Raw genomic sequence first — 26,245 nt, 5'->3', positions numbered from 1 at the left:
TCTGTAACCAGCCTATGTGTCAGAAAACAATGAGCATTACTGAGCTGAGAATCTTTGCAGTCAGGGTTGCGCTTGGGTTGTTTTACGCCCCAGTACCGTGCACAACGGCTGACAGTCCACACCCGTACAAGGGATGGATTTATCACTCTTCAGCATGGAGCATGCTTAACTGGATTTTAAACATGCTTTTCTCTTTTGGTACTCCATTAATTCCTGATAGAGATTGTCCTTTAATAAACTTGTAATATCTTATACATTATAACACCTTATGAGAGAGAGAGAGAGAAAAAGACAGACAGACAGATTACCTGTGGTCTTTGATAAATCACCCTGGCATAGAAACTGCAACGGGTACCGAGATCACCAGTCTGGGAAGGCAGAGAAAGAGACTGGTGACGTCACATGGAGCACACAGACACAGCAAAAGCACTTGAGGAACTTGTCAGAAACAAAAACGTTACCTGGAGAATTTCTCTTAAGCAGCGGGTAACTGGAGGCTGGTAGAGCTTTGAAACGGGGTCTTCTTCAAGGATGTCAATTTGTCCCAGAACTGGATGAGCCATGAGGATGTAACAGAAGGCAGGAAGAGGTAGATGAGTTTTTATCTGTTTAAAATGAAGGCAAAGGCAGAACGTGAATGCATTGTTAAAAGACTCAAATACACTACTAAAATCTACTCTTTAATATATAAGTATTTGCCTGCAGACGTGTACTCTCTCTGGAATGCTATAAAGGAATGGTTATGCTGTTTACCTCTGGGACCAAGTATAAGAACTTCTGTACTTCCGAACTGATTACCAATTCGAGATTTTGTTTTAGATATTTATTTTTCAGAGTATACTGAAAACACCATTTAGAAATTACTTCTTAAATAATCGAGAAATGGGCATTTTTGACAACTACTATGCTGTTTGGCACAGTGCAAGGTCACAGACTTAGCAAGATGACGCCTAGTTTCCAGCTTTGGGAGCCGTGGCCTGAAGCAGTTGCTGGCACGTGCTGCCAAGGGCTCAGGAGGGAGAGGGGAGCACCTTTAATACACTTTGCTACCTGTGAGCCACCACCATGAGCACCCGACGAGGCAGGCAAGGTGTGACTATCTGTGGCCAGATGAGCTCCTGCTCTCCTTGGTGATTGCTGCACGGTGGTGGGAAAACCCTCTGCGTCTGCCATAGCGCTAGGCTGAGACCACGATTGCTGCCACCGTAAGTGAGGACTGTGAGGTAAGCAGTTATCAAAAGGCCACCTCCAGAGACATGCTGTGCAGCATGGGGAAAGCGGCCAGGGCTGCTGCGGCTCCAGGTGAGCCAAGCGGACCTGAATCCCAGCCCCAGCTTGTATCGCGGTCTCCACAGACAACAGCACCGGCTGCGCAGGGCTCCTTGCTGCCTCCGTGGGGACAGGCCCGTGCAGGAGGTGGTGCAGGTGCCTGGCTCAGCACGCACGGAACAGGCGCAACCAGGGGAGCTTCTCCCACGCCGGGCTTACCTCTTCACAGGGCGGGCCGTGGCCAGGTGCTTTCAGAGGCATCACTGGGGGCCACAGGGAGTCGATCAGACTGAAAAGCCCCGCTGTCCTGAAACAAGAAAGATGCTGTCAGAGGTATTCATCATTACACGCCACCTACGAAGTGCTGGTCAGTGAGCTGGAGCTGGCGGAAGGCTTAACAGACACCAGCCCTAATGCTACGGAGCTACAGTTTGAGGTGCTGGTGATTTCAGACAGGGACAGAGGACACAAAAGCAGATGGACACACATGGGAAACCAACTGCGTAAGAATAGGCCCTGTCCATTAAATTACGATACATCCACACAATGAAATAGTACACAGTCACTGACAGAGTTATATAGAAAACACGTAAGGACATGGAAAATGCTTATGATACCTTTCGAAGTAAAAAGCAGGCAACAAATTATAATGCTTTTATGTATATATCCATGCATGTAACTATATGTAATAAGCCAAAGGAAACGACGGAAAGATACAAAAATCTTTTTAGTGGTTATCTGAGTAGAGCTTGGAAACGATATTTATTTTCCTCTTTGGATTGTGTATTTTCTACATTTTTCCCCAAACAAATATAAACTACTTATAATATGAAACTTATCTAAAATAAAAAATACAGTGGGACAGAAAAGGACAAACATCGTATGATTCCACTTACATGGTTTTCACCTTAGATCTGCACTTCCAAGACCCAGCTCTGACATTGACGCGAGCCCCTTGTTCACAGGGAGGGGAGCAGCATGGGCCTCCGGGTAGAGAGCCTCACTTGCGTTCGCTCTGCCTTTGAACACTGTGAGACCTGACTTAGGAAAGTCACTCTGTGCTCCGACCTTGTGAAGTCAGCAGAGCTCAGCGCCCAGCTGTTGGTGTCACTGCAGTCGTGAAAAAAATAAGGCACTTGCAGCTCTCGCTAGGGCGCTGTGCTCAGGGGAAGTGCTCCATGGGTGCTGGCCACCTGTACCACCATGCTGTCAGCATTGCCACGGCTAGGCCGTAGACTCCTATGCTGTTTTTTGCTCAAAAATCTGCCCAGTTTAAGACAAGATTTTAACCCCAGAGTTACTCTGTGAAGGAATAGAGTAAAATTGAGAGTATGATAAAAGATGTGTAAAAAAATTCTCTTTGTATGAATAGGAAAATACACAACCCTTTCCAGATAGTGACAGAGTGCTTATCATTTTTCCTAAATTTTTGGAGTTTCCCCAAAAATGTTCTGTGGAGCCCAATCCATGAACACCTGGTCAGCCGGGTTGCTGTGCAGGGCACATCCTCAGCTGGGCACGCACACTCTCACCCTGCCGGGGGACTGGAGATGGCAGACTCCCCAGAGCTCTCTGTAAAAGGCACCCGCGAGGTCCCGTTAAACCCAAGTTCCTTCAATTTATAACCATAAAACCCTTTTTGGTGTGGTCACCAATAACATCCTGAGGAACTAGTATTTCCTTGGAATTTTCTTTGAGAAATGGCGTTCGAGGCACACAGCCTTAGAAAAGTTATATTCGAATTTAATGACTTTTATTTATTTAGAGGATGCTTCTGGCTAATTCTAAAAGCTTAGATATATTTAATGCAGATTCTTAGGCAAAGGTTGGCTATGTGCTAAACAAAATGCTTAGCTCATAAGAAACCAGCTCCCCCGCTGTTTTATACAAGCAGGTATGATTTGGACGGCTGCTGCTGCTCTGGGAAGCGGAGTCGTCATCCTGGGCCGCTCGCACGCTCCTGTAGAGGACCCCGGCCTCTGATGGGGCCACACGTGGTGCGGAAGCTAACTTTGTTTGGCATAGTTAAAGTGTATTGTTCTTGTCACTGCAAGTCATTCCTTACTATTCATTTTTGCATAAGGTTTCATTTTGTTATGGAGGAAACACATTATTTTTAAAAAGCCATCATTTAAAAATGTTTAAACAACAAACAAGCTGAGAGGCAAGTGGCTACCACAAGCTTGTCTTTTCAAAAGTTAATAAAAATTTTTATTAACAGTTTTAAAATAAATGTTTAATTAAAGAAAAAAAGGACATACAGATTAAGTCATTATGCTTAGGATTTGATAATATCATTATGCCAGAACGAACTTCCTGGAGTATACTTTAATTTACAGATTACACAAAATGAGTCTGCAGAAAAATTTGGGTCATTAAACTTCAACAATAAAAGTTTTCCTGCCGATACTTGATAGGAAGTTCTGTTGTCCTGACCCCTGCATTTGGAAAGTGGAGCCCACGGGAGAGAAGGTGGGCCAGGCTGTCCACCCCGACGCCCGGTCGGCAGGCCGGCAGTCAGCAGAGAGTGCAAGTGGAGAAGGTCAAGTTAGCGGATGGTCATGGAAGGGAGAGCCACGTTTCCCAGCACTTCCCGTCGTCACGGCTCCACCTGACTCTCCACTCGACTCTCGCTGTTACCTAAACACCAGCTGCGTCTGAAGAGCAGCAAGAGGGGAGGAGAGGCCGCCGCCGCACAGGCAGGGATGGAGACAGCCTGGAGCTTTCCTAAACTCACTCCCAGGAAACTGACAAGATTCTAGAGCTATATTTTTATTTATAGTAACCAATGTACTTTTTAAATGAAAATATATCAAGATATATGCAAGTATTAAAATTATATTTACCAAATTGTACAAACGGGTATTTTACCACAATGATTGTATTTACCATGGAAAATATCGAGTGTTTTTTTAGTATCTCTAGGGATTGCTGATAGTTCATTAAAACAGTAACAATCTCTTCTGCATGAGGGGTGATGTGATATGAAATTCCCAAGTTCTTTACCGTATCATAGGAATATAAAAAGTATAAATCCAATTTTCAAAATTGAGATAATTCCCATACAAAAAAATTCACCTCTTTAAAGTGCACTGTTTGCTAGTATGTTCACAGGGTTATACAACCATCACCACTATCTAATTTCAGAATGTTTTTATCACTCCCCAAACAAATCCTGTATCTACTAAGCAGTACTCTCACTCCCTCCAGCCCCTGGCAACCACTAATCTACTTTTTGTCTTTATGAATTTGCCTATTCTAGATGTTTCTTATGACTGGAATCATACATGTGGTCTTTTGTGACTGGTTTCTTTCCCTTAGCATGTTTTTGAGGTTCATCCATGTTGTAGCATGTATCAGTACTTCATTCCTTCTTATGGTAGAATAATATTCCATGGTGTGGATAAAGGACACTTCATTTATCCATTTGACAACTGATGGGCATCTGCATTGTTTCCATTTCTTAGCCATTATCAAACTCCTGCTGCGAACCATGAGGTGCAGGTTTTCAGGTGAACAGAAATTTTTGTTTCTCTGGACACACGCTCAAGAGTGTTAACTGCTGGGTCATAGGGTAAGTACATGTATGTTTATTTTTGTAAAGAAACCATCAAACTTTTTCCAGGGTGGTGGCACCATTTCACATCCTACATCCATAGCCCAGCAACGTACGAGAGATCTGGCTTCTTCGTATCCTCACTAGCACTTGGTGTTACTAGATTTTTCACTCAGGTTGTTCTAACAGGAGGGTAGGGACATCTCATCAGGGTCTTGATTTACTTTGTCCTCAGGGCTAGTGATGCCAAATATCTTTTCATTTTTTTATTTGCCATCATATATGTCCTCTTTGGAAAATGTCTCCATGTTTTTTGTCCAGTTTTTAGCTGGACTCCGTGTTTATGCGCATGTCTGTGTTCACTGCTGAGATCTTTCTATATTTCAGATATGAGATTTACAAATATTTCCTATTTGTAGCTTATCTTTTCATTCTCTTAGTAAGATCTTTTTCAGATCAGTTTTCAATTTTGAGAATGTCCAGTTTACCAATTTTTCCTTCTATGGATTGTGCTGTTGGTGTGAAGCCTAAGAACTACTCACCCAGTCATAGGTCCAAAAGGTTTTATCCTAAAAGTTTTATAGCTTTATGTTTTATATTTAAACCTCAGATCCATTTTGAGTTAATTTTTTAAAATGTGAAATTTAGGTTGAGATTCATTTTTTTGCCTATGGATGTCCAATTTGTGGAAAGACTATTCTTCCTCCACTGAACTGCTTTTTTAACACCTTGGTCAAAAGTCATTTGGCCATACTTCTGTGGGTCTACCCGCAGGTTCTCTATTCTCCTCATTGATCTGTATCTAAACCTTCGCCAAAGCCACAGCCCAATGACTATAACTACATAATTTGAAACCGGTACACTGATTCCTACCACTTCATTCATTTTCAAAATTGTTTTATCTATTCTAGTTTTTTTGCATTCCCATGTAAGTTTAATATAAGCATGTCTATATCTACAAACATTTTTTCAAGGATTTTAGTGGGCAGTGCAGCAAGCCTGTATGTCTTCCTGGGGAGAACTACCGTCTTACAGTGCTGTACCTTCCACCCACGACCACCACGTGCCTCTCCACTTATGTAGATCTTCTCTGACTAATCAGTGTTTTGTAGTTTGCACCATACAAATCCTGTACATGTTTCATTAGATTTATACCTACATATTTCATTTTTAATGGTATTGTATTTTATTGTATATGGAAATGTATTAATAACTGGTTTTTACATGTTAATCTTATAACCTGCAGCTTTGCTGAATGTACTTATTTGTTCTAGGAAGTTTTTTTTGTTTGCTTGTTTTTTGTAGATTCCTTGGGATTTTCTACATAAACCATAATATCATCTGTAAATAGACAGTTTTGTTTCTTTCTTTCTGATCTGTTTGCTTTTTCTTTCCTTTTCTTGACTTTTTGTGCTGGACAGACCACTCACTTTTTTTTTTTTTTTTTTTGAGATAGAGTTTCACTCTGCTGCCAGGCTAGAGTGCAATGGCGTCAGCCTAGCTCACAGCAACCTCAAACTCCTGGGCTCAAGCGATCCTTCTGCCTCAGCCTCCAGAGTAGCTGGGACTACAGGCATGCGCCACCATGCCTGGCTAATTTTTTCTATATATTTTTAGTTATCCAGCCAATTTCTTTCTATTTTTAGTAGAGGCAGGGTCTTGCTCTTGCTCAGGCTGGTCTAGAATTCCTGAGCTCAAGCCATCCTCCTGCCTCAGCCTCCCGAGTAGGTGGGATTATAGACATGTGCCACCATGCCCGACTAATTTTTTCTACATATATATTTTTAGTTGTCCAGCTAATTTTTCTATTTTTAGTAGAGACAGGATCTCGCTCTTGCTCAGGCTGGTCTCGAATTCCTGACCTCAAGCGATCCACCCGCCTCGGCCTCCCAGAGTGCTAGGATTACAGGCGTGAGCCACCGGGCCCGGCCCAGCCCACTTACTTTTAAAGCACTCTGTCAGAATCTAACATGTGACTCCCACCATTAGCCAGGTCTGAGGTCTGATACAGGAAGCGAACCCACAGCCAGCGAGCATAATGACGCACATGCAGAGGAGGGAATACGCGTGGCGCTGACGAGGCACTGGAGAAGCAGGATGGAGAGAGCAAGGCTGGCACTGACAGGTCACATTCGAATGATGTTTTCCCCTCAAATTCCTCTACAACGATTTCTTTCATTTCTTCCCTCCCCTGCTGCCTGACACACACACACACACACACACACACACACACACAAACTCCTAATGATGAAACTACTCTCCAGAAAGACTGGGAGAATCTACCAACCCTGATGGGCCTCTAGAGAAAAACAAAAAACGAACCCATCTCTCATCATTCTGTGCGCATCTGCCTGAAGCCAAATGTCTGGTCTCCGCAAGTGGACTGGCTTTTTAGGTGAGTAAAACACTACCGAGAGATTCAGGTCAGGTTTTTCTCATTTTATCTAATCACTTGCTCAGGCTGGGAATGCAAAATTTCAGATAGGTTTGTTTTCTATATAATCTTGTAAGCAAATAATGAAAAAGAGATATCTTAATTTCCTCAAGAAATAGACTCACATATTCTTGTCATAATTTACCTGCTGGGAGGCTCTTACTGCAGTTAGCGTCACTGAATCTTAGACTGTTAGAAAGGTTACCCAAAGATGAACTTCCCTAGCAGGAAAAGTAGATAAACTTGAAAATCACCTTTCTAAAGAGAAAGCGAACACAGTCTAGATGTGCAAAGTTCTGCACTAGAACAAAACATTGCACAAAACATTGCTCTCTTCAGACGTGCCCTCCTGTGGCCCGCAGCACACACACTCTCCGAGGCAAGGGGCATCCCTTCGTGTAAGAGGCACCTTCTGATAACACATTCTCACTTGGAAAAAGACCTTGGAGAAGCCCTTGAAGAGAAACAATAGGGAAGGGGGGACCACACCATTTGAATCTAATGAAGTCCCACGGACTGACTGAGACACAGGACTGTGACTGAGGTGAGGGCTGCTCAGAACGCAGTCCTGTCGACCCATGTCCTTCAGGGCTTAGGTGGCACATTCCCCACCCCACCGCCGCGGCTGGAGAAGGGCACTGGAGGCAAAGGACACCTATCCGCTGTAAGGTGGAAGTTCGGAAACTTCTCTCAGCTTCATTCTCCTTCCTTGTAGGTGTCTGTGACTCTGTAATTTCCAGCACTGCTGCTATCCCTCTTTGACATGTGCCTCTGCTTGAGAAGGAACGACACTGCCAAAGTCTCCAGCACTGGGTGAGGGCGGTGAGGCCGTGCGGCGGGGGGAGAGCAGCAGGGCAGGCAGACGCTCTCCCCCGGGAGGGCGGCCGTGTGGAGCGCTGCAGGCTGCTATGTAAGCTCAACTGACTGAAGGCTTTTCATGCCGCTAAGGGCTTTGGGTATTCATTAAAACAATGCAAAATTGAACCTGAACATTTCCAGCTCATCTGTGATTAAAAAATCACAGACACAGAGCAACTAACTCTAACTTAAAAAACATTCCCTGATTTGTTTTAATAATTCCCAAATTCTTAAGAGAGAGAGAAAAATACTGCAAAGATTATAAAGTGCTAGGAATAAACAAATAGAGATACTTATATGGAGCAAAGTCAACTTATTTTTTAGAGTAAAAAATCCATTTTCTTGCCTAGATTTTGTTGTTTGTAAGATATTCCGGAAGCTGTTGAAACCTAAGTAGAAAACACATAAATCACAAAGGGTACTGACTTGAGATCACCTTTGGAAAAAGTCTCACAAAGTCAGCTCAGGAGTCTAAAGTGCTGGGGAAAAGAATCCCTGTTCAATAAATGGTGCTGGGAAAACTGGATAGCCACATGCAGAAGACTGAAAGAAGATCCGCACCTCTCACCTCTCACAAAAATCAACTCACGCTGAATAACAGACTTAAACCTAAGGCATGAAACCATAAGAATTCTAGAAAGAACATTAGAACAACTATTACAGACATCAGCCTAGGCAAAGAATTTATGAAGACCCCAAAATCAATCACATCATCAACAAAAATAAATGAATGGGACTTGATCAAATTAAAAAGCTTCTACACAGCCAAAGAAACTATCACTAAACCAAATAGATAACCTACAGAATGGCAGAAAATATCTGCATGCTATACATCTGATAAAGGGCTGATAACTAGAATCTATATAGAAAGCAGGAAAATCAGCAAGAAAAAATCAAATGACACCATTAAAAAGTGGGCAAAGGACATGAACAGATACTTTTCAAAAGAAGATAGACTAATGGCCAACAAACATGAACAAATGCTCAACATCTCTAATCATCAGGGAAATGCAAATCAAAACCACAATGAGATATCACTTATCTCCAGTGAGAATGGCCTTTATCAAAAAATCCCCAAACAATAAATCCTGGCATGGATGCAGAGAGACAGGAACACCCCCATACACTGCTGGTGGGACTGCAAACTAGTGCAACCTCTGTGGAATGTAATATGGAGATAGCTTAAAGAGCTACAAGTAGAACTACCATTTGATCCAGCAATCCCATTACTGGGCATCTACCCAAAAGAACAAAAGACATTCTGTAAAAAAGACATCTGCACTAGAATGTTTATAGCAGCACAATTCACAACTGCAAAGATGCGGAAACAACCCAAGTGCCCATCAATACATGAGTGGATTAATAAAATGTGGTATATGTATACCATAGAGTTCTACTCAGCCACAAAAAACAATAGTGAACTAGTACCTTTTGTCTTATCATGGATAAAGCTGGAGTCCATTCTCCTAAGTATCACAAGAATGGAAAAACAAGCTCCGCATGTACTCACCATCAAGTTGGTACTAACTGATCAACACTTATATGCACATAGAGTAGTAACACTCATCGAGTGTTGGGCAGATGGGAGGGGGAAGGAGGGGATGGGTAAATCCACACCTAATGGGTGCAGTGTGCACTGTCTAGGGGGTGGGCACGCTTGTAGCTCTGCCTTGGGTGATGCAAAGGCAACATACGTAACCTAAACATTTGCGCCCCCATAATATTCTGAAATTTAAAAGAAAATTAGAAAGTAATTTGTATTAGGCATCAAATAAACCACAAGGTTTACTTTTCCCAGCTAAATCAAAAAAACAAAAAGAAGAGTGAAGTGATGTTGACACGCAGATGTTTCTCCCGGAGTTGCGAAGAGCCAAGGCTTCCCACTTTGGGACAATCAAGGAGCAATAAATTGAGTGGGCCACACACGAGCAGAGAACCTGGGTCCATCACCTCGTGCACTTCCAGCCCCGGCATCACCCGTGCACCCAGGAGCAAGGACTGGGGCATGTCTGCTGGGGACGGTGACGACAGCCAAGGGGAGTCTTAGAAACACAGACAAACAGATAAGGAGGGAAATGGGATGCCTGCCTCAATGCCATTGAAAACAATGCTAAATTTACATGTGGATTTTTTTTTTGAGACAGAGTCTTGCTCTGTTGCCCTGGCTAGAGTGCCATGGCGTCAGCCTAGCTCACAGCAACCTCAAACTCCTGGGCTCAAGCAATCCTTCTGCCTCAGCCTCCTGAGTAGCTGGGACTACAGGCATGCGCCACCATGCCTGGCTAATTTTTTCTATATATTTTTAGTTGTCCAGATAATTTCTTTCTATTTTTAGTAGAGACGGGGTCTCGCTCTTGCTCAGGCTGGTCTCGAACTCCTGACCTTGAGCGATCCACCCACCTCGGCCTCCCAGAGTGCTGGGATTACAGGCGTGAGCCACTGCGCCCGGCCCAAATTTTATGGATATTTTAATGCAGCAAATGATTGACTTCCTTCGCCTCATGTATCTGGTGTTATTTATCTTGACTGGTAGATGACAAATGTCATTTGGAAAATCAGCCACTCAAAATAAGGGCAAGTAAGATTTCCACAAACTCCCGCCCACGGGAAAGAAGTAAATACAGACGGTCTTCTGCTTTGCACACTAGACCACTGCCTGGCACTGCCGGCTCACTTGCCCATTCTCTTAGTTACTTCAGGGTGTATTTTTTCCATCTGATGCTGCCTCATATAACTACTCCCAAATCTTCACAGTGCAATCTAAGACTGCCCAAACCACTTTCCTTTGGGGGTGGAGAGAGTGGAATTTGCTTTAGGAGATTTAAACCACAATGGTGACAGGGACAACAGAAGACAGGAAGGTAACTAGTGAGGAAGCTGCCTGGCCCACTGACCTGACTCATGTTCAGAGAGCTCGGAATTCTTTTTTTTTTTAAACCAAGCACATATTTTGGGTAATGTTCTTAAAATTTGTCATGTTGTTGCTAATTTTTCTGTACCTATTATTGTGGTAGTACTCACAACTCTCCGAAATAGTTCATCTGGAAAGTGAGTACTTTAGACCATTCTTAAAGTGGGGCCTGGGGTCTCCGGAGGTCCCGAGAGCCTTTCAGGTGGTCTGCAAGGCCAGAGCTATTTTCTACTAAGACCTTATTTTTCTTTCTCACTTCCATTCTCTCATGAGTGTACAGTGGGGTTTTCTAGAGGCTCATGATGCACGCTGTTACAACAGACTGAATTCAGAGCACAGATGATACTCCATTGTCTCCGATTAAACCAGACATTAAAGAGATCTGAAAAAACATATAACAATGCCACTCTTTTCACTAAATTGTTTTAGAAAACATTTTTCATAAAATATGTTACTTATGCTATCATGTAATGGGTTTATTATTGGAACTTTTAGGTGAATTAATGTATTGAAAATTATTTGTTTTAATTTATAATATGGCAAATATTGTCAATAAAACCCACATTTAAGAACACCCTTTGGGTTAATCATTTTTTTTTTAAGAGATGGGGTCTGGCTCTGTTGTCCAGGCTGGAGTGCAATGGTATGATATAGCTCACTGCAGCTTCCAGCTCCTGGGTTTGAGCAATCCTCTCACCTCAGCCTCCCAACCAGCTGGGATTATATGCACATGCCACCATACCTGGCTGGGTCCTCAGTCATTTTTAAGAGTATAAAGAGTTTCTGAGAAGAAGAAGTTTGGAGGTGTTCTTCAGATATCTGCCCTCTCCTGCCTGCTGCAGGCTACATGCATGCCACACGTCTTCCCTCATACCACAGCAGCTCTATGTGCCAGACAACGACTTCAGGCATTTCTGGTAGGTTGTATTTTAAGATATAATCTCAATGTGGTGTAAGAAACAATTTCCTACCTACTGCTGAATCATTATTAATAGTGCCCAATAAACTTAGACAGGAATCCTATTCTGAGTTGCAAAGATAACTTCCCGTTCTTTGTAAAATTAGGTCAATGCATGTGGGTTATTTGTAAATAATGTAATACTTCCTATAACTCCATCCTTTCCTGTGGCCCAACACTCAACAAGAAAATAGTAGTTTTAGGAACAGGCCAACTTGTAGTGTTGAGAAAGACCTAAAGGAACTCTGAGGAGGGGTGTACCTCGCATGGCCCCAGGGTCACACCTGTGCAGCCCAGGCGCCCTGCTCACCCAGCCAGAAGGCCACCTCTGAGGCTGGCTCTGGGCACTGCCTCAGTTCCCACCATGAACACTACACAAAGGCCGTGTGGTCTGGAGGAGACTATTCCTGTAAGAACCACCGTCGGCTTTTGTGCAAGGACATAGAAGACTGGGCGGAGAGGTCACCCCTGGGGCCACTCTGAAGTGGCTCCGCCCCACCTCACCATCTCTTCCTGGGACCTGTCGCCATCTGAACTCCTCTTGCTTAGTGCTACTATTTTCATGTCCTCACAAGAACATGGGCCTCCTGGGAGCAGGCCCTGTGTGTCTGCTCTCTGCAGAATCCCAGTGCCCACGTGAGCGGGCAGCAGTGTGGCTGTGCGTGTTTCCACGAGGCGGGCACCTGGCGCACGTAGCAGGCTCCCTCAGAGCTTCAGCTTCAGAGCTTTTCATGAGCCCTGATTTCTCTTTTAAGAAACCCATGGCTTCTGACACATTTCTTTCACCTAACCTCACTTGTTCATTTAGTTCATATACTATCAGACTCTATGCTAGTTACAGATACAGTTTAGCTATAATTAAGAAGAAACAAGAATGCCTTCCAGAAGGCAGCTTATCTCCTTTTACGTCACCTTTACACACACAAAGGGCAACCTTGAATGAATTAAACAAACTTTTGCCTTGATACTGAAAGGAATTTCCTTCTACTACCAACAAATAGCCCAAGAGATCATTAACAACTAGGTTAGGAGCCATGGAAACCTTGAGACCCTAACAAGATTAGATTAGCAACAATTAAAATGTATCATTAGGCTGCGGAGACGGTAAAAAGGGGCCATTGCTTTGGAAAGCAGTTTGGCAGGGATCCAGCCATTCATCTCCCAGGTGTCTACCCAGGAGAACTGGGAGCTTATGTCCACACAGAAACTTGTATGAGAATGTCCCCAGCAGGATTATTCATGATAACCAGAAAGTAGAAACAACCCTAATGTCCATCAACTGATGAATGGAAAAATAATTCTGATCTATCTATACAATGAAATATTAGTTAGCCATAAAAAGGATAAAATTCTGATACATGCTACATCATGGATGAACCTTGAAAACATTCTGCTAAAGTGAAAAACACCAAACACAAAAGGTCACATACTGTATGGTTCCATTTATACGAAATGTCCAGAATAGGCAAATCCATAGAGACAGAAAGTAGAGTGGTGGTTGCCAGGGGCTGAGAGAAATAGGGAGTTCCCGCTAAGGAGTGTAAGGTTTCTTTTTGGGGTGATGATGTTCTGGAATTGGACAGTGGTGATGGTTGCACAACTTTGTGAATATAATAAAAACCAATGATTTATACACTTTAAAAGGGCAAATTTTATGGTATGTAAAGTACATCTCGATAAAGCTGCTATTTAAAAAGTACCATTAACTTAAGACAGGGGCCTCCAGCAAGGAGACCACTAACCCTGACCCAAAACATGTCCATTGTTATACTTTCTTCAGCCCTGCGTAATTATTTTGCTACAAACATCTTTCTTCCCTTTCCCTGAAACCCCCACCCAAACTGATCTCAAAGCTTCTAGGAGACGAAAGGCTGGGGACTTCTGCAATAAAATAGTAATGCTATTATCTTTACTGGAAAGCTGACCCAGGACCCAGTGGGCAGCACGAGGACTGGGAGGCAGGAGGGAAGACCGGCCAGGAGAGAGCTAGACTGTTCTCAGCACCCTTCTTCTGAAGTGGCTACTCTTCCTTTTCCTAAGTCAAGATAGGTCATGAAACGCTAGCTCCACGTAACCCCCAGTGCTTGGCCACAGGAACCCCCCAAGTATGTCCCACACCCCACTGAGCCACACGTGCTGATGCTGGCACCCCTTCTGCTAAGCCACAGGAGCTGGTCATGGGCACTGGACAGTGCTTTTGAGAGCTAAGGAGAACATGGCTTAGAATACAAAGAAAAATATATAATTTCACCTTGAGTTTCCATGAACATCTATATAAAGATGTTGACAACTTTCAGAACAGGCTGTCCTGACTGATGGATGAATTTCATATTTAAACCTATTGCTAAGACATAAGATATTGAAAAACAATGCACACTACCAAACAGTATTTCAACGATACTTATGGTGTCTCCTAAAGCAACCCTTCAACCACTCAGGTGAGATGGGCCTTCCCCAAGGTGGAGCAGATGGCAGGGCATTGGACTAGGCATTCTGACTCCAGAAACTGTTCTCTGCCAAGAATATTCCATGGATATCTTACAGATGAGGAGAATTACTAAACATTTCCCAAAGCTAGTTCACTGAATTTCAGGAAGATACTTTTCAAATTGTAGCTAGTTGGAGAAACTGGGGGCAAAAAAAAAAAAGGAAATTAAAACACATATCTGAAATTAAGCCTTTTGCACTCTTCCTTTGAATCACTACTTAAAGTTATATAATTATGTAAGATAAATTTGTAACTCTGAACGCCTTACATTTTACAGAACGTCTGCTAGTTATATTAAAAACATCCTTCCTGATATCAACTCTTGCCTCAGGATTTGGGGTATAAAATTATCAAGTAGCATAACTCTGTAAGAAACAAGTGCTTCACACACTTCTGTTGTACCTCACCAGGAACTCACACACACACACACTCAGCCTCACAGGAAATAAGGAACTCCCAAAACGTGTCGCTACCTGCCGCTCTGCCAGCAGCTCTCAGCCTTTGCTCCTGCCCTGGTGGTGCTTGTTATTCCAAGTCTCACGTGACCGACTCACTCTCCAGCACGCAGGCAGGAACACCCACGCTTGCACACAAACCTGTCAGCCCATATCTCTTGATAAACATGAATGTTTTTTAACCAAACATTGTAAGTGTGCTCTGACACTTGAAATAAAAAAACTTGCCTCCTCACAATTCTTTCTAGTACCATGAATCCACCCATCAAGCAGATTCCCCTCATATATTTCTTCAAAGACTGAACCTGTGAGTCCTATTAAAATAATTTACACTGACATGTCAAATAATGAAGAGGAAAACAAACACTCTCACCAGGTGACCAGGGTTCAACCTAAGCAGCGAACCACTGGCAGGCCCGTGGACAGCCTCGGGGAGTGGGAGGCAGCACCGGGACCGGCCTACCCACTCCCTGGGTGGGAAGCTGGCCTTTCTGAGAGTCTTGTCACAGCTCTCACCACTCCCCCCGGTCACAGAGAGTCACAGACGGGAAGAGGCTGTGGCTTGTGCCACAGTCAGACGTTGGGCGTGGACTCTCCCACCCCACCCCATGGCCCTGCTTCCGGCTGCTAGAATGGAGGCAGAATTTGCTTTCCAGAAATGTGAAGGCAGGTTTTAACCCCACCTTCCCACTTTCTAGTTGTGCGGTATAGGGCAAAATATTTACTCTTGACGGGCTTTAAGCTCCTCGTCTGTCTGTGAAATGGATAAAATAATACCTGCTCTGAGAGGTTATTTTGAGGATCACACAGGTATATGATAAATGGTAGCTCTTGTTATTATAAACACCCATCTGACTTTTGCACTTCCCTGTTTCCCTTGGTGCTTAAGTTAACCTCATTTCACCTGTAAGCAGATTTCTGGGCTGTGGGTGAAGGAGACGCAGCCTCCCACTGTGCTGGGAGTGTCCTGGTTAAGGTGACCTGGTCCAGGAAAGTCACAGGTCCAACGAGCCATTTCAAAAACACTTATGATGCTTCCTGGGGCCCTGCCTGTGGTCATGAAAACCAGTCCAGTTACATACTCCGGCCAAGCAGCCCCACTTGGGAATGCTATCCCAAATAAAAATACCATTCATGACCTTAAGGTAGGCAAAGATTTCTTAAACAAGTAAAAAAGAAAGTACTAACCATAAAGGAAAAGATTGATGAAGCTGATAAATTGGTACTTCAGCTAATAAAAAAACAAAAAGAAAAGCTACCCCAACATATAAGCCATATACAACCAATGAAGGACTTATATTCAGAATATATAAAGCTCAACACCCCCCTCCCCCAAATAAGCAATAGAATGGAATAGCACTTCATCAACGGGGAAACACAAATGGCAATACATAGCAAAAGGTTCTCAGTCTCAGCAGTGATTAGGAACCATAATTTAAACCACAATGGGATTCCACTACAGACCTATCAGGCTGAAAAAAATGCAAAGTCTGGGAAAAAAATAAAGAAAAAGACATCTAAATATACCCAATAATGGAAAGAAAGTAGAGAATTAGGAACATGCTACAATGCTAACAGGATTGGAGACTGGAAGGTAGGGTGTGGTGGCTCACACCTGTAATCCTAGCACTTTGGGAGGCTGAGGCAGGAGGATCGCTTGAGGCCAAGAGTTCGAGACCAGCCTGAGCAACATAGTGAGACCCTGTCTCTACAAAAACTAGAAAAATCAGCCAGGTGTTGTGGTGGGTTCCTATAGTCCCAGCTACTCAGGAGGCTGAGGCAGACAGATCACTTGAGCCCTGGAGTTTGAGGTTGCAGTGAGCTATGATGACACCACTGCACTCCAGCCCAGGCAACAAAGTAAGACCCTGTTAAAAAAAAAAAAAAACAAACGGGAATGGAGACTGGAACTCCCAGTTTTGGAAGACAGTTTGGCATTATCTACTGAAGGTGAAGAACACCCCCCACCCCCATGATGTTTACCCCTGTGCCTAAGGGACACACATCAGGGGCTCATGCCACTGCCTGTAGTGGCTGGAAATGCCTAGAACAACTGTATGGATAAACAGATTGTAAATGCACAAAATGGAATGAAAATGAACAAACCTGAGCTACCTGCAATAAATGGATGAATCTTACAAAGTTTATTGGTTTAACTAAACATCAGCTGTACACATACACTCACACAGGAGTTAGTGGCCCCCACACCAGGGTCTTTTTGTATGTGGCTGGGCCGAGGCGTTTCTGGTGAGGGAAAGAAGCAAAACACAAAGAACACACAAGTATGATGCCATCTTGATAAAGCTCAAAAACAGGTAAACCTAAATATATTTTTAACGATGTACGCAAAGTGGTAAAACTGTAAAGAAACACATGGAACAAATGTCACAACTGCAAAGATCTCCAGGATGGGGAGAATGGGAGGCGGCAGGAGAGACATGTAGCGAGTGGACACTGGCCATGCTTTGTTTCTTGAATTTAGTGGTGGCTTCATGAGTCTGCTTTATTTATTCATTTATTATTCATGACTCTACAATTATATGTTTATTGTATCTTACAGCAAAAAAGATTAAAACATAAAGCTCAATAAATAGACACGTGTGTGGGCACACAAGGATGTGCACCGCAGCACTGCTTTGAAGCGGCAAAAACGGGAAACAGCCTGAGTGTCTTTCAGGAGATGGACATCCTCATGAGATTAAGTGAAAAAAGCAAACCATATCTTTTTGTTTACAGATATGTTTACACTAGTGGAGAAAGGTGTGAAAGATTATTCATTGGGGTGAATATCCAGTGGGTAAAGGGCAAAAGGAAGATTACTAAATTTTCTTTATAATTTATGTTAATTATTTGAATAGCAACAACCAACAAAAGCAGTAGCTATATTATTACCTCATTCACAGATAGTATCAAAAGTGCTAATTTGAGGCTTTTTACACGTTTGGCACATGTTCAACGGCTTCATGACAATCCACCCCACTGTTAGTGGTTTTAGGGAAGGAAGTAAATTACTTTGCTTTTACTTTTTTTAACAGTAATGAAAATGATCTTTTTTAAAAACTCATATTTTCAGTAATAAATGTTTAAGTACACTAAAAAAAAGTCCCTAACTAAACTTAAAGTATGCAGTTGTAATTATTTGCTACAGATCTGATACTCTTCCTGGTTACTCAAGACAATTCTAGTACAGCTAGCTTATTGCTGCTGTTTAACAAAAACAATGGAAAACACCAAGAATCTAAATTAGTATCAACATCACTGACAAGAATAATCAGATTTCTGTTTTGAAGGCCAGGGATTATAACTATAAAACAAATGGGAAATTTACAGAAATCAATTCCCCTAAAATTGGAGGTAATTAAATGTTAGCTGTTGTACCAAAAATGCAGGCTTTGGAACTGCTATATCTGGCCCGAGGCCCAGGTCACACACACAGAGCCAAATTACTCAGTCTCAGTGAGCTTCAGGGTCTTTATCTAAAAAATAAATACCTTTACCTAACTTCCCAGCTAGTTTGAGGGTTAAATGAAAAATACCAGAATGACTCAAACTTTCTTTTCTTTCCACTTTCACTATCCCATATTAACAGAGAGCTATCTCATTGGCAAATTATAAAGATTTAAGAGTATTCCATCTAAAATTAAAATCCATAAGAGTTTCTAAATTTGAGAATGCAGCTAATAAAAGCAATTAGGTACTTGGATTTTGTATTTGAGATTAACAAAGGAACGTTTCCATTTTGCTTCTGAATCAGATTGCTACCCTGTGATCCCATGATAATAACTATTGCCACAAGCTATTAACCTGAGAGAGAAAATACTATATTGAACATGTGAAATGTTTATATGTGCAATTAATCCCCAACACTTGCTTTCAAACTAGGGTGCTGGACCCCTAAGGAGCCAGGTGGGGAGGAGATGGCGGCCCAACCCATTCACCTCCCAGTTTCAAACAGGACAACTCCACATGGATTTGTGGTAATGTTGGTCCAGCTTCCCCTTTAGATTTCTACTTAAAGAAAAAAGTTTCAAAGTTTTAACACTACTGACCTCCTGCTGGTATGATTTTTGTGGGGAGGAGGATGGGGGTGTTGTGGGAGGAGACGATATTTCTAAGCGAAGGAAAGAATGAAAAGGAAAAAGAAAGCCTGCCTATTTACTGCATTCTAGCCTCAATGTGCTGTAAGGTAAATTAACTAGTTAAATTACAAATCTGGAAGGATAAGTGGTATTTGTTTTTATGCTGTCTTATCAGCTGATCTTCCTTCTGGTTTCTTTTATCCCTGTTTTAACTAAATCTCTCTGTACTTTTAATTCCACTGGCTTCATTATCTATTCTTTCCACTCATTATCAGATAATTGACAAAGCCTAGCAATTTCCAACTAGATTTATTTTCTTCCTTAGAAAAAATGGAACACTTCCAAACTCTATCATTCTTCGAAAATTACTCTCGATTGTCTTTCTCTTCCCATTGTTTGCGCAAACAAGGCAAAAAAGTCTTGCATCAATATTGGCTAGATTTCTACTTTTTCAGTTAATTAGAAAGGAGGAAAAAAAGTTGGAGGAAAAAGGGAAGAACCACTTCTTATATGGTGTTTTATACTGTATAAAACACTTTCATGTGCATGATCTCACTACATTCTCCTAGCAACTTTGGGAAGTAGATGTTACTTATCCTGATAGATAACTGATTATGAGGTTAGTACCAAATAACCAGCAAATTTAAGAGCCAATGTATGAGCGGAGACACATGGGTTCTGAGGCCAGAGCTGAATCACGGCTGCCTCCCCTCAGGGACCAAGGATGTTCCTGGAAGTTTTTGTTTTCTTTTTTTTAACCAGCAAGTCTCCTTGCATACCCTTAGCCCACAACCAAATAATTCAGAGGTAACTTGGATCTACTGCGTCCCTGGGTTATTGTAAGGGTAGGTAGTGGAGGGAGGGAGAAAGACTAAAGTCACTTTTGAGACAACTACTACTAAAAAAAAATAATTTTTTATGGCCAAGAAATATTTTTGGCAGTTTGTTTTGGTTTGGACTTCATCACTTATTAATCAGTTTTTATTGAACACTATGCTAACTGCTATGGAGGACACAAAGAAAAACAGCAGCCTATTTTCAGTCAAAAGACACAGGTTGAGTATTCCTAATCTGAAAAATGTCAAAACTTTTTAGGCCCCGACATGACAATCAAAGGAAATGTTCATTGGAGCATTTTGGATTTCAGATTTTCAGATTAGGATCACTCAACCAGTAAGTATAATGAAAATATTTCAAAATCCAAAAAAACCCTCAAATTCAAAACACTTCTTGTCCCAAGCATTTTAGATAAGGGAGATGAAAGCTGTACTGGGAAAATGAGTTTATGGGTGGGAGGGAAGCTCATTCTACCCTAAGTGCTTTTCCACGGGCCTCTACCCAAAAACTCCATGAACCTCAGTCCCAGCCAAAGGCCTCCTCCCCTGCTGACGGAAACAGATGAGGGGCGGCCACCCACCCTCGCGAAAGTCACATCAGCGTGCTGCACTCCAGGTGGAAACGCCTTGAGGACTGGAGCCATGATTTCATGTGTCCATGCTAAGTTGCTGTTTAATAAATGAGTAAGTGAAAGAGACAGCAATATATGAAAGACTGTAGTCACAGCAGAACTTCTTAGCTAATGGACAATGTCAATTTATTTTTTTGAATAGTGGTAAGTATAGTCTAAAAGTTTTAAATCCTTTTTACTTCAGTAGCTGAAGCATACTTTGGGCAGTGATGTTGGCAATGGTTAATGCTTAGCCTGCACAGTTCAAATAGTATCTTTCAGGTGGTTTGTGGTTCTCATTCATCCTTCTTCCTGTGATCCTGTGGGTGCTCCGAGCATTGTTGTAGCCTGTGTTCCCTTTGCATGCTGTAATCAATGTCTTGATTTTCACTCTCCTTGATAGTGAAAGCAGATTTGATAGAGTAGATATAAAATTAGTTTTCTTATCTTAAGAAGCTTTAATTGAAAGATAAAGGTGATGGCTGATTTAGAGGGGTGCCCATTTTAAGAAAAAAATCCTTGTCCTTATTTCCCCCAAATATCCTTAATAGCCAAGGTTAGTAATAACTGGCATTTTCTTTTTCAGCCCCTATTCCCTACGTTGTGTCTTTTTGATGTATGTGGAATTACTCCGAGAAATTTCGTTTAAAAACTATTCTTCTCCAACTGGACTTATGAAACATTTGTAGTCATTTTCATAACTTAGTGTAAGCACTTTCTAGATAAGCAGTTCATTTTTATTGTTTTAAATTGAGGTGAAATTCATAAAACATAAAATTAGCCATTTGAAAACACACAGTTCAGTACATTCATAATGCTATGCATGCATCACCTCTATTTAGTTCAGAATATTCTCATTACTCCCAAAGTAGACCCCACAACCCCTACAGTCACTCCCATCACCCTTCCTGGAGCCCCTGGCCACCCCAGCCCGCTCTCCGTCTCCATGGGCTTCTCATGTAAGTGGAGTGACATGGCACGAGCCCTTCTGTTCTGGCTTCTTTCACTTGGCATGGCGTGTTTGCGGTCCATCCATGTTGTAGCATGTTCCTTTCACTCAGTTCACTTTGGACTTGTTGAAAACATCTTTTGTGGCCACTCCTTGTCTTTTTTTGAAGATATTTCCTTCTTTTATTTGGATTCTTGTTTGCAACAGGGTGGTGTTTTGGGACAATGACCAGTTTGGCTTAATTGTATCCCTTTGAATTTTATTATTGCTGTTAAATCTCATATTCTTCTGGCTTGGGCATACAAATGCCTTTTTTCCCCTTTAATTAAATCATCAAAGATTCATGACTAGTGAGCTGCTGATGAAAATGAAGAAACAAAAGCTTGGACATATGATATTGCTCAAGTTACTGTATTTCTGAACATTTCTTTCTTATTTTAATAAGAAAATAAGTCTTTGTAAATTAAAGATTGAACTTTTTAACTTTTCCTGATTATCTTCACTGTTCTTATGCAAAATATACAGTATCAAAACTATTTTAACCAGATTAAGTTATTAAGTTGATAAAGACCTCCTTGTATTAGAATTAATTAATGTGATTAAAGCAAAGCAATAAAACATGTAAGGGCATAAATAAACAGTTTCAGCTTTAGAGAGCTATATACTCTAATCATGATTTGTATGACTTGGGACTAGGACCTTAGATGTTCTAAATACCTTTCCTCTAAAATAAAAACAGAAGTCGTGATATGTATTAGTCTTTGATTAGAATCACCAATAAAAATAACTGACAGTTTACAGTAACAACAAAGACACTCAGAAATAAAGTGATTAAGCAAATGATAATTAGGAAAATAGACTGCTTCTTCCTAAAATATAGTTATTCCCAAGAAAATGTTTTGTACAGGTTATTTTACCTTCCAAAATGCTCTATGTTAAAAAAGAAATCACAATCCAGATGATTAAAACCCATTATTTTAGTAGAAAAGATTACAAAGAAATGCTTCAGTTACATTTATTATGCTTAATCAAAGATGTATGTTACATATTTGGCAAATAGATGGCAAGTTTTCAAGTTTATCTCTCAAAAAATGTTTAAATAGCAAGTTCAATCGTTCCTTTAAGGAAAGGCATTCAAATGGAAAAAGCATATATAATATTTATACAAGGCTTAAAAAAAAAGCCCTTCCTGCTAACCCCGAAAAGGAAAGGAATAACCTCAAACTCTAAAGCAGCTTATAGGTCATTTTATCCAGTCCTTTTATTTTCAGACAAATCAGGGGCCACATCTATATTGGCACTGAGAGCAGAGTCAGTCATACCCAGTGCTCCTGATTTCAAGTTTAAAGCCCTTTCCACCAAACAGAGAGTGCCCATGTGCTCCGAACTAGGAATAAATACACAAGTCTAAGAAATAAGGTCAGGAGGACCCAAGGCCGGCACGTTCACTATATTAACGTAACAGCCAACAAAAGTCAATGCCCAGCTACTGGTTATCAGAGGAGGGGACACAACCTTGAAAACGGTTGCTTATGTGAATTTCTATTTACTCTTATTGTTATTTATGCCTCCCAGTACAATTGGTAAATACAGATCCAAAAAAACCCACTCTTAAGGGAAAATAAAAAGATTTAATTTTGACTTCAAATACTAGTGAAAGTAACATTTGGCAGAAAGAAAAAAATGAAACCCATGGGGAAAATATAAAACGCACTTCTAAACTGATGAAGGGCTTGAAATAACAGAATTCTGGTCTGTTAGGAGGTGCTTACTTCTACTTTACTCTCCTTTCAGAAACTTGTGTGAAATCACCAGGAACAATTTTATTTTTCAAAATTATGAAAGCTTACAAATGTCCCTTAAAGCAGGGTTTCTAAGCACAGCAATTAGCAAGGAGATTCTGGACCTCAAACCCCAAGGGAAGTGTGCAGCTTTTAAGAAGGGTGGGAAGAGGAAAATCAAAGGAAGGAGATTACTATTGAAGTTTCTTACTCAAGGAGAGCTCTTACCACTACATATAGACTATTAAAGGAGCATCTGAAAGGATTCTCCAACAAATAGACCAGCCCAGTAGAGCCGCGCTGAACACTTTCTAAGGATTCTCTCTACAGACATTCGTGCGCTCAGGGGTCTCACCCAGCTGGTGAGAAAATGATGGGCTCTGTGGGAGCCTGAATGCCCCAGCACCCCACCCCGTCACCCCACCTCTGTCTCAGGTCCTCCTCTGTAGGACCAGGTGGGCGCTGAGCTTCCTCCTCCCTGAGTTTTGTATAGACTAAAAGGGACAAGAAAAGTGCAATGCACACACGACTTTTTCCCTTTAAAAAATCAGTAATGAATGCTCACACTCCTGCCATCCCTGATAAAGTGCTTCGCCACACGCCCTCAGTTACTTCCCCTTAGCTCAGGGAGGAGACTGAGAGTCTGCCTCCAGAGGTGCATGGCCAGAGTGGCTGTCACCTCCACTGAAAGAGGATTTTGGGACCAAACCGGTCTCTTTCCGCTAAAATTGGCTCCAATAATTATTCATGAAGTACAAACCTGCACATTCAAATCTTGTTGAGAAAATTCTAAAATGAACCTAAGAAAACACCTACTTTCCATCCCACAAATCCTTACTATTTGCCTCTCATGCTCTCACATGCCAGGAATTCTGCTCCATGCAGGAAATACAGTGGTGACTGAGAAACAGCACCTGCCCTGGGGAGCCTCCCAACCAGCCTGCAGGTCTGACACACTGGCGGCCGGGCACGCCACGGAGGGCGCCTCCACTGACTCTCCACAAGCTGGGAACATACAAGGACCAGAGTATGCCGATGACCGGGACAAGGCCATCAGGAAGTCCATGAGTCAACAGGTCCAAGATACACAGGGCCTAGCAGCCTGGCACATGGGGAGAGGGCGGAATGTGGTGCGGGGCGGGGCGGGGGCGAGAGGGGGGACCGAGGTGGTCGGGGAGGCAGGCACATTGTGCAGGCCAGCAGGGTGCCAGGAGGAAGGGGATCTGGGGCGCAGGCCAGCACGGGGTTGGGGGCCGTCAGCCATTCCATTCTGTGATGCATCTCAAGGTTTCTTACAGGAATGTCGATGTTCGTGTATTATTTACTGGAAAAAATGGGCACATTCAAACCTGTGCTTGCGATTGTCACCCTCACTGACATTAAAACATACCTCTCTGGTGGGACACAGGCCCCAGGCACAGGCAATGCAGTAAGCCGCACTCTGGCCACCGCGGAGGTGGAGGAGAGGAGAGTGCGGCCCAGTGGCACCTGCGCAGGAGACACGAGCGGTGGCAGGAAGCCACCGGGGAGGGCCACGCTGCACCCGGCTGGCCTGCGGGCGCTGGAAGCGGGTGCAGAGGCTACCAGGGCAGAGGGCTGGGATCAGGCTGGGGCCTCCAAGGAACTTTCGTACCCTGACCATGGGATTGGATAGTTTTTAGTTTTCGAGCATGTTGACTAAGCTTGGCTTCCGGTGTAAAATTTATCAGCACTTTATCTGCTACCATAAAAACAAAAGCTGGTATTTAAACAACTTGCTAATTGGCTTATTCTCTGAAATGCACCTGTGCCCACCCCCCACCCCAGGCCTGTCTCTGTCTCTCCAGAGTTCCTAAATCTTCCCCCACGCCCCTCCAAAGTGGCTGCTCCAGGTCAGCTCTCTGTGTGGGTATGAGCCAGGTGGTGCCTGCATCACCAGCGTCTTTCAGGGTCTCCTCCTGGCTCCCGGGAGGAAGTGGGCTGTCTTGTCCTCTTGGCGTCTGCCACAGCTCCTAAGAGAGTACATAACCAGTTCTCTGCTCTTCCCTCGACTGTGGTAGAAGTTTCCAACCTAGCAGCCCTGCCCCAATCTCTCCTTCTATTTCCCATAGGTACAATGGTAAAGACAATCTTACTCCATTTGCCTTTTCATGACCTCTTCCTTCCTTCACTCAAAAATTCATGATCCTAATTTCCCTGGGATCAATGCCAAATCCCTAATAATAGGATTTAGGCTTTATCTAACTGACTTTATACCTTAGTATATCCTGGATTGGGATAAATCCCCCAAATCTAGCTCAGTGCCACAGCAAGTAGCCAGGGGCACAGCACAAAGAGGTACTAAATAATATTTACTGAATACATGAGTGAATTATCTTTTCAATAAACCCTCTTACTTCCCCTTTTGCATATACCTGTCCTAACCCTACTTTTATGTCTTCAGAGATAACATCTTACCAATCTGAATAGACTTTTCTTTCTGCCAGATAAAGATGTTTAAAGTACCGTTCTCACTTCTTTCATGAAACCTTCTGAGATCAGTTAGCTATAAGATCTAGTCACTGTAGTCATCAACTGCTCTAGTACTTGTGCCTGTCCTGTTTTTGGCTCCAAAGAAAGCAATTCCAAGACCATGTCAGTTGATTCCTTTGTCAACACTTAGAGCCCTCTATATACATTTAGTGCTGACAAAATGCTTTTCAAAAATATCTTCTCCAGTACATGGCTCTAAAAGGGCCTTTCAAGAAGTCTACATAAGATAGCACCTATCTTACAGTGCTAAAAGGCTTTATCTAAAAGGCTTTATGACTTAGCCCAAACATACAACTATATTTCAATGGGGAAAAAGTTATTTTCTGTATTAGATATTAAAATTATAAAATTAATAATTTTAGCTTGAGTTTTGGAAAGTAAGCATATTTTGTTGAGTTTTTAGGCACAGCAATTAGCAAGGAGATTCTGGACCTCAAACCCCAAGGGAAGTGTGCAGCTTTTAAGAAGGGTGGGAAGAGGAAAATCAAAGGAAGGAGATTACTATTGAAGTTTCTTACTCAAGGAGAGCTCTTACCACTACATATAGAC

At 42.3% G+C, this 26,245-nt stretch overlaps 1 protein-coding gene across 1 annotated transcript in view; it reads right to left on the bottom strand.

Moving 5' to 3' along the window:
• LOC105824086 (DNA repair-scaffolding protein-like) overlaps positions 1-26,245 on the bottom strand; it is a 59,147-nt gene that overhangs the window by 30,640 nt on the left and 2,262 nt on the right. The window contains exons 2-4 of the mRNA XM_012661428.1: positions 1,489-1,576; positions 462-605; positions 309-368 (exon numbers count right to left, since the gene is read on the bottom strand). Of these exons, the coding sequence (XP_012516882.1) occupies positions 309-368; positions 462-605; positions 1,489-1,576 (292 nt within the window). The remainder of the gene's footprint in view (positions 1-308; positions 369-461; positions 606-1,488; positions 1,577-26,245) is intronic.

This window comes from Propithecus coquereli, unplaced genomic scaffold (assembly GCF_000956105.1).
Source record: "Propithecus coquereli isolate 6110/MARCELLA unplaced genomic scaffold, Pcoq_1.0 Scaffold71, whole genome shotgun sequence".
Taxonomy (NCBI): domain Eukaryota; kingdom Metazoa; phylum Chordata; class Mammalia; order Primates; family Indriidae; genus Propithecus; species Propithecus coquereli.
The sequence above is the reverse complement of the archived record's forward strand: the minus strand, read 5'-3'. Positions and strand labels throughout refer to the sequence as shown.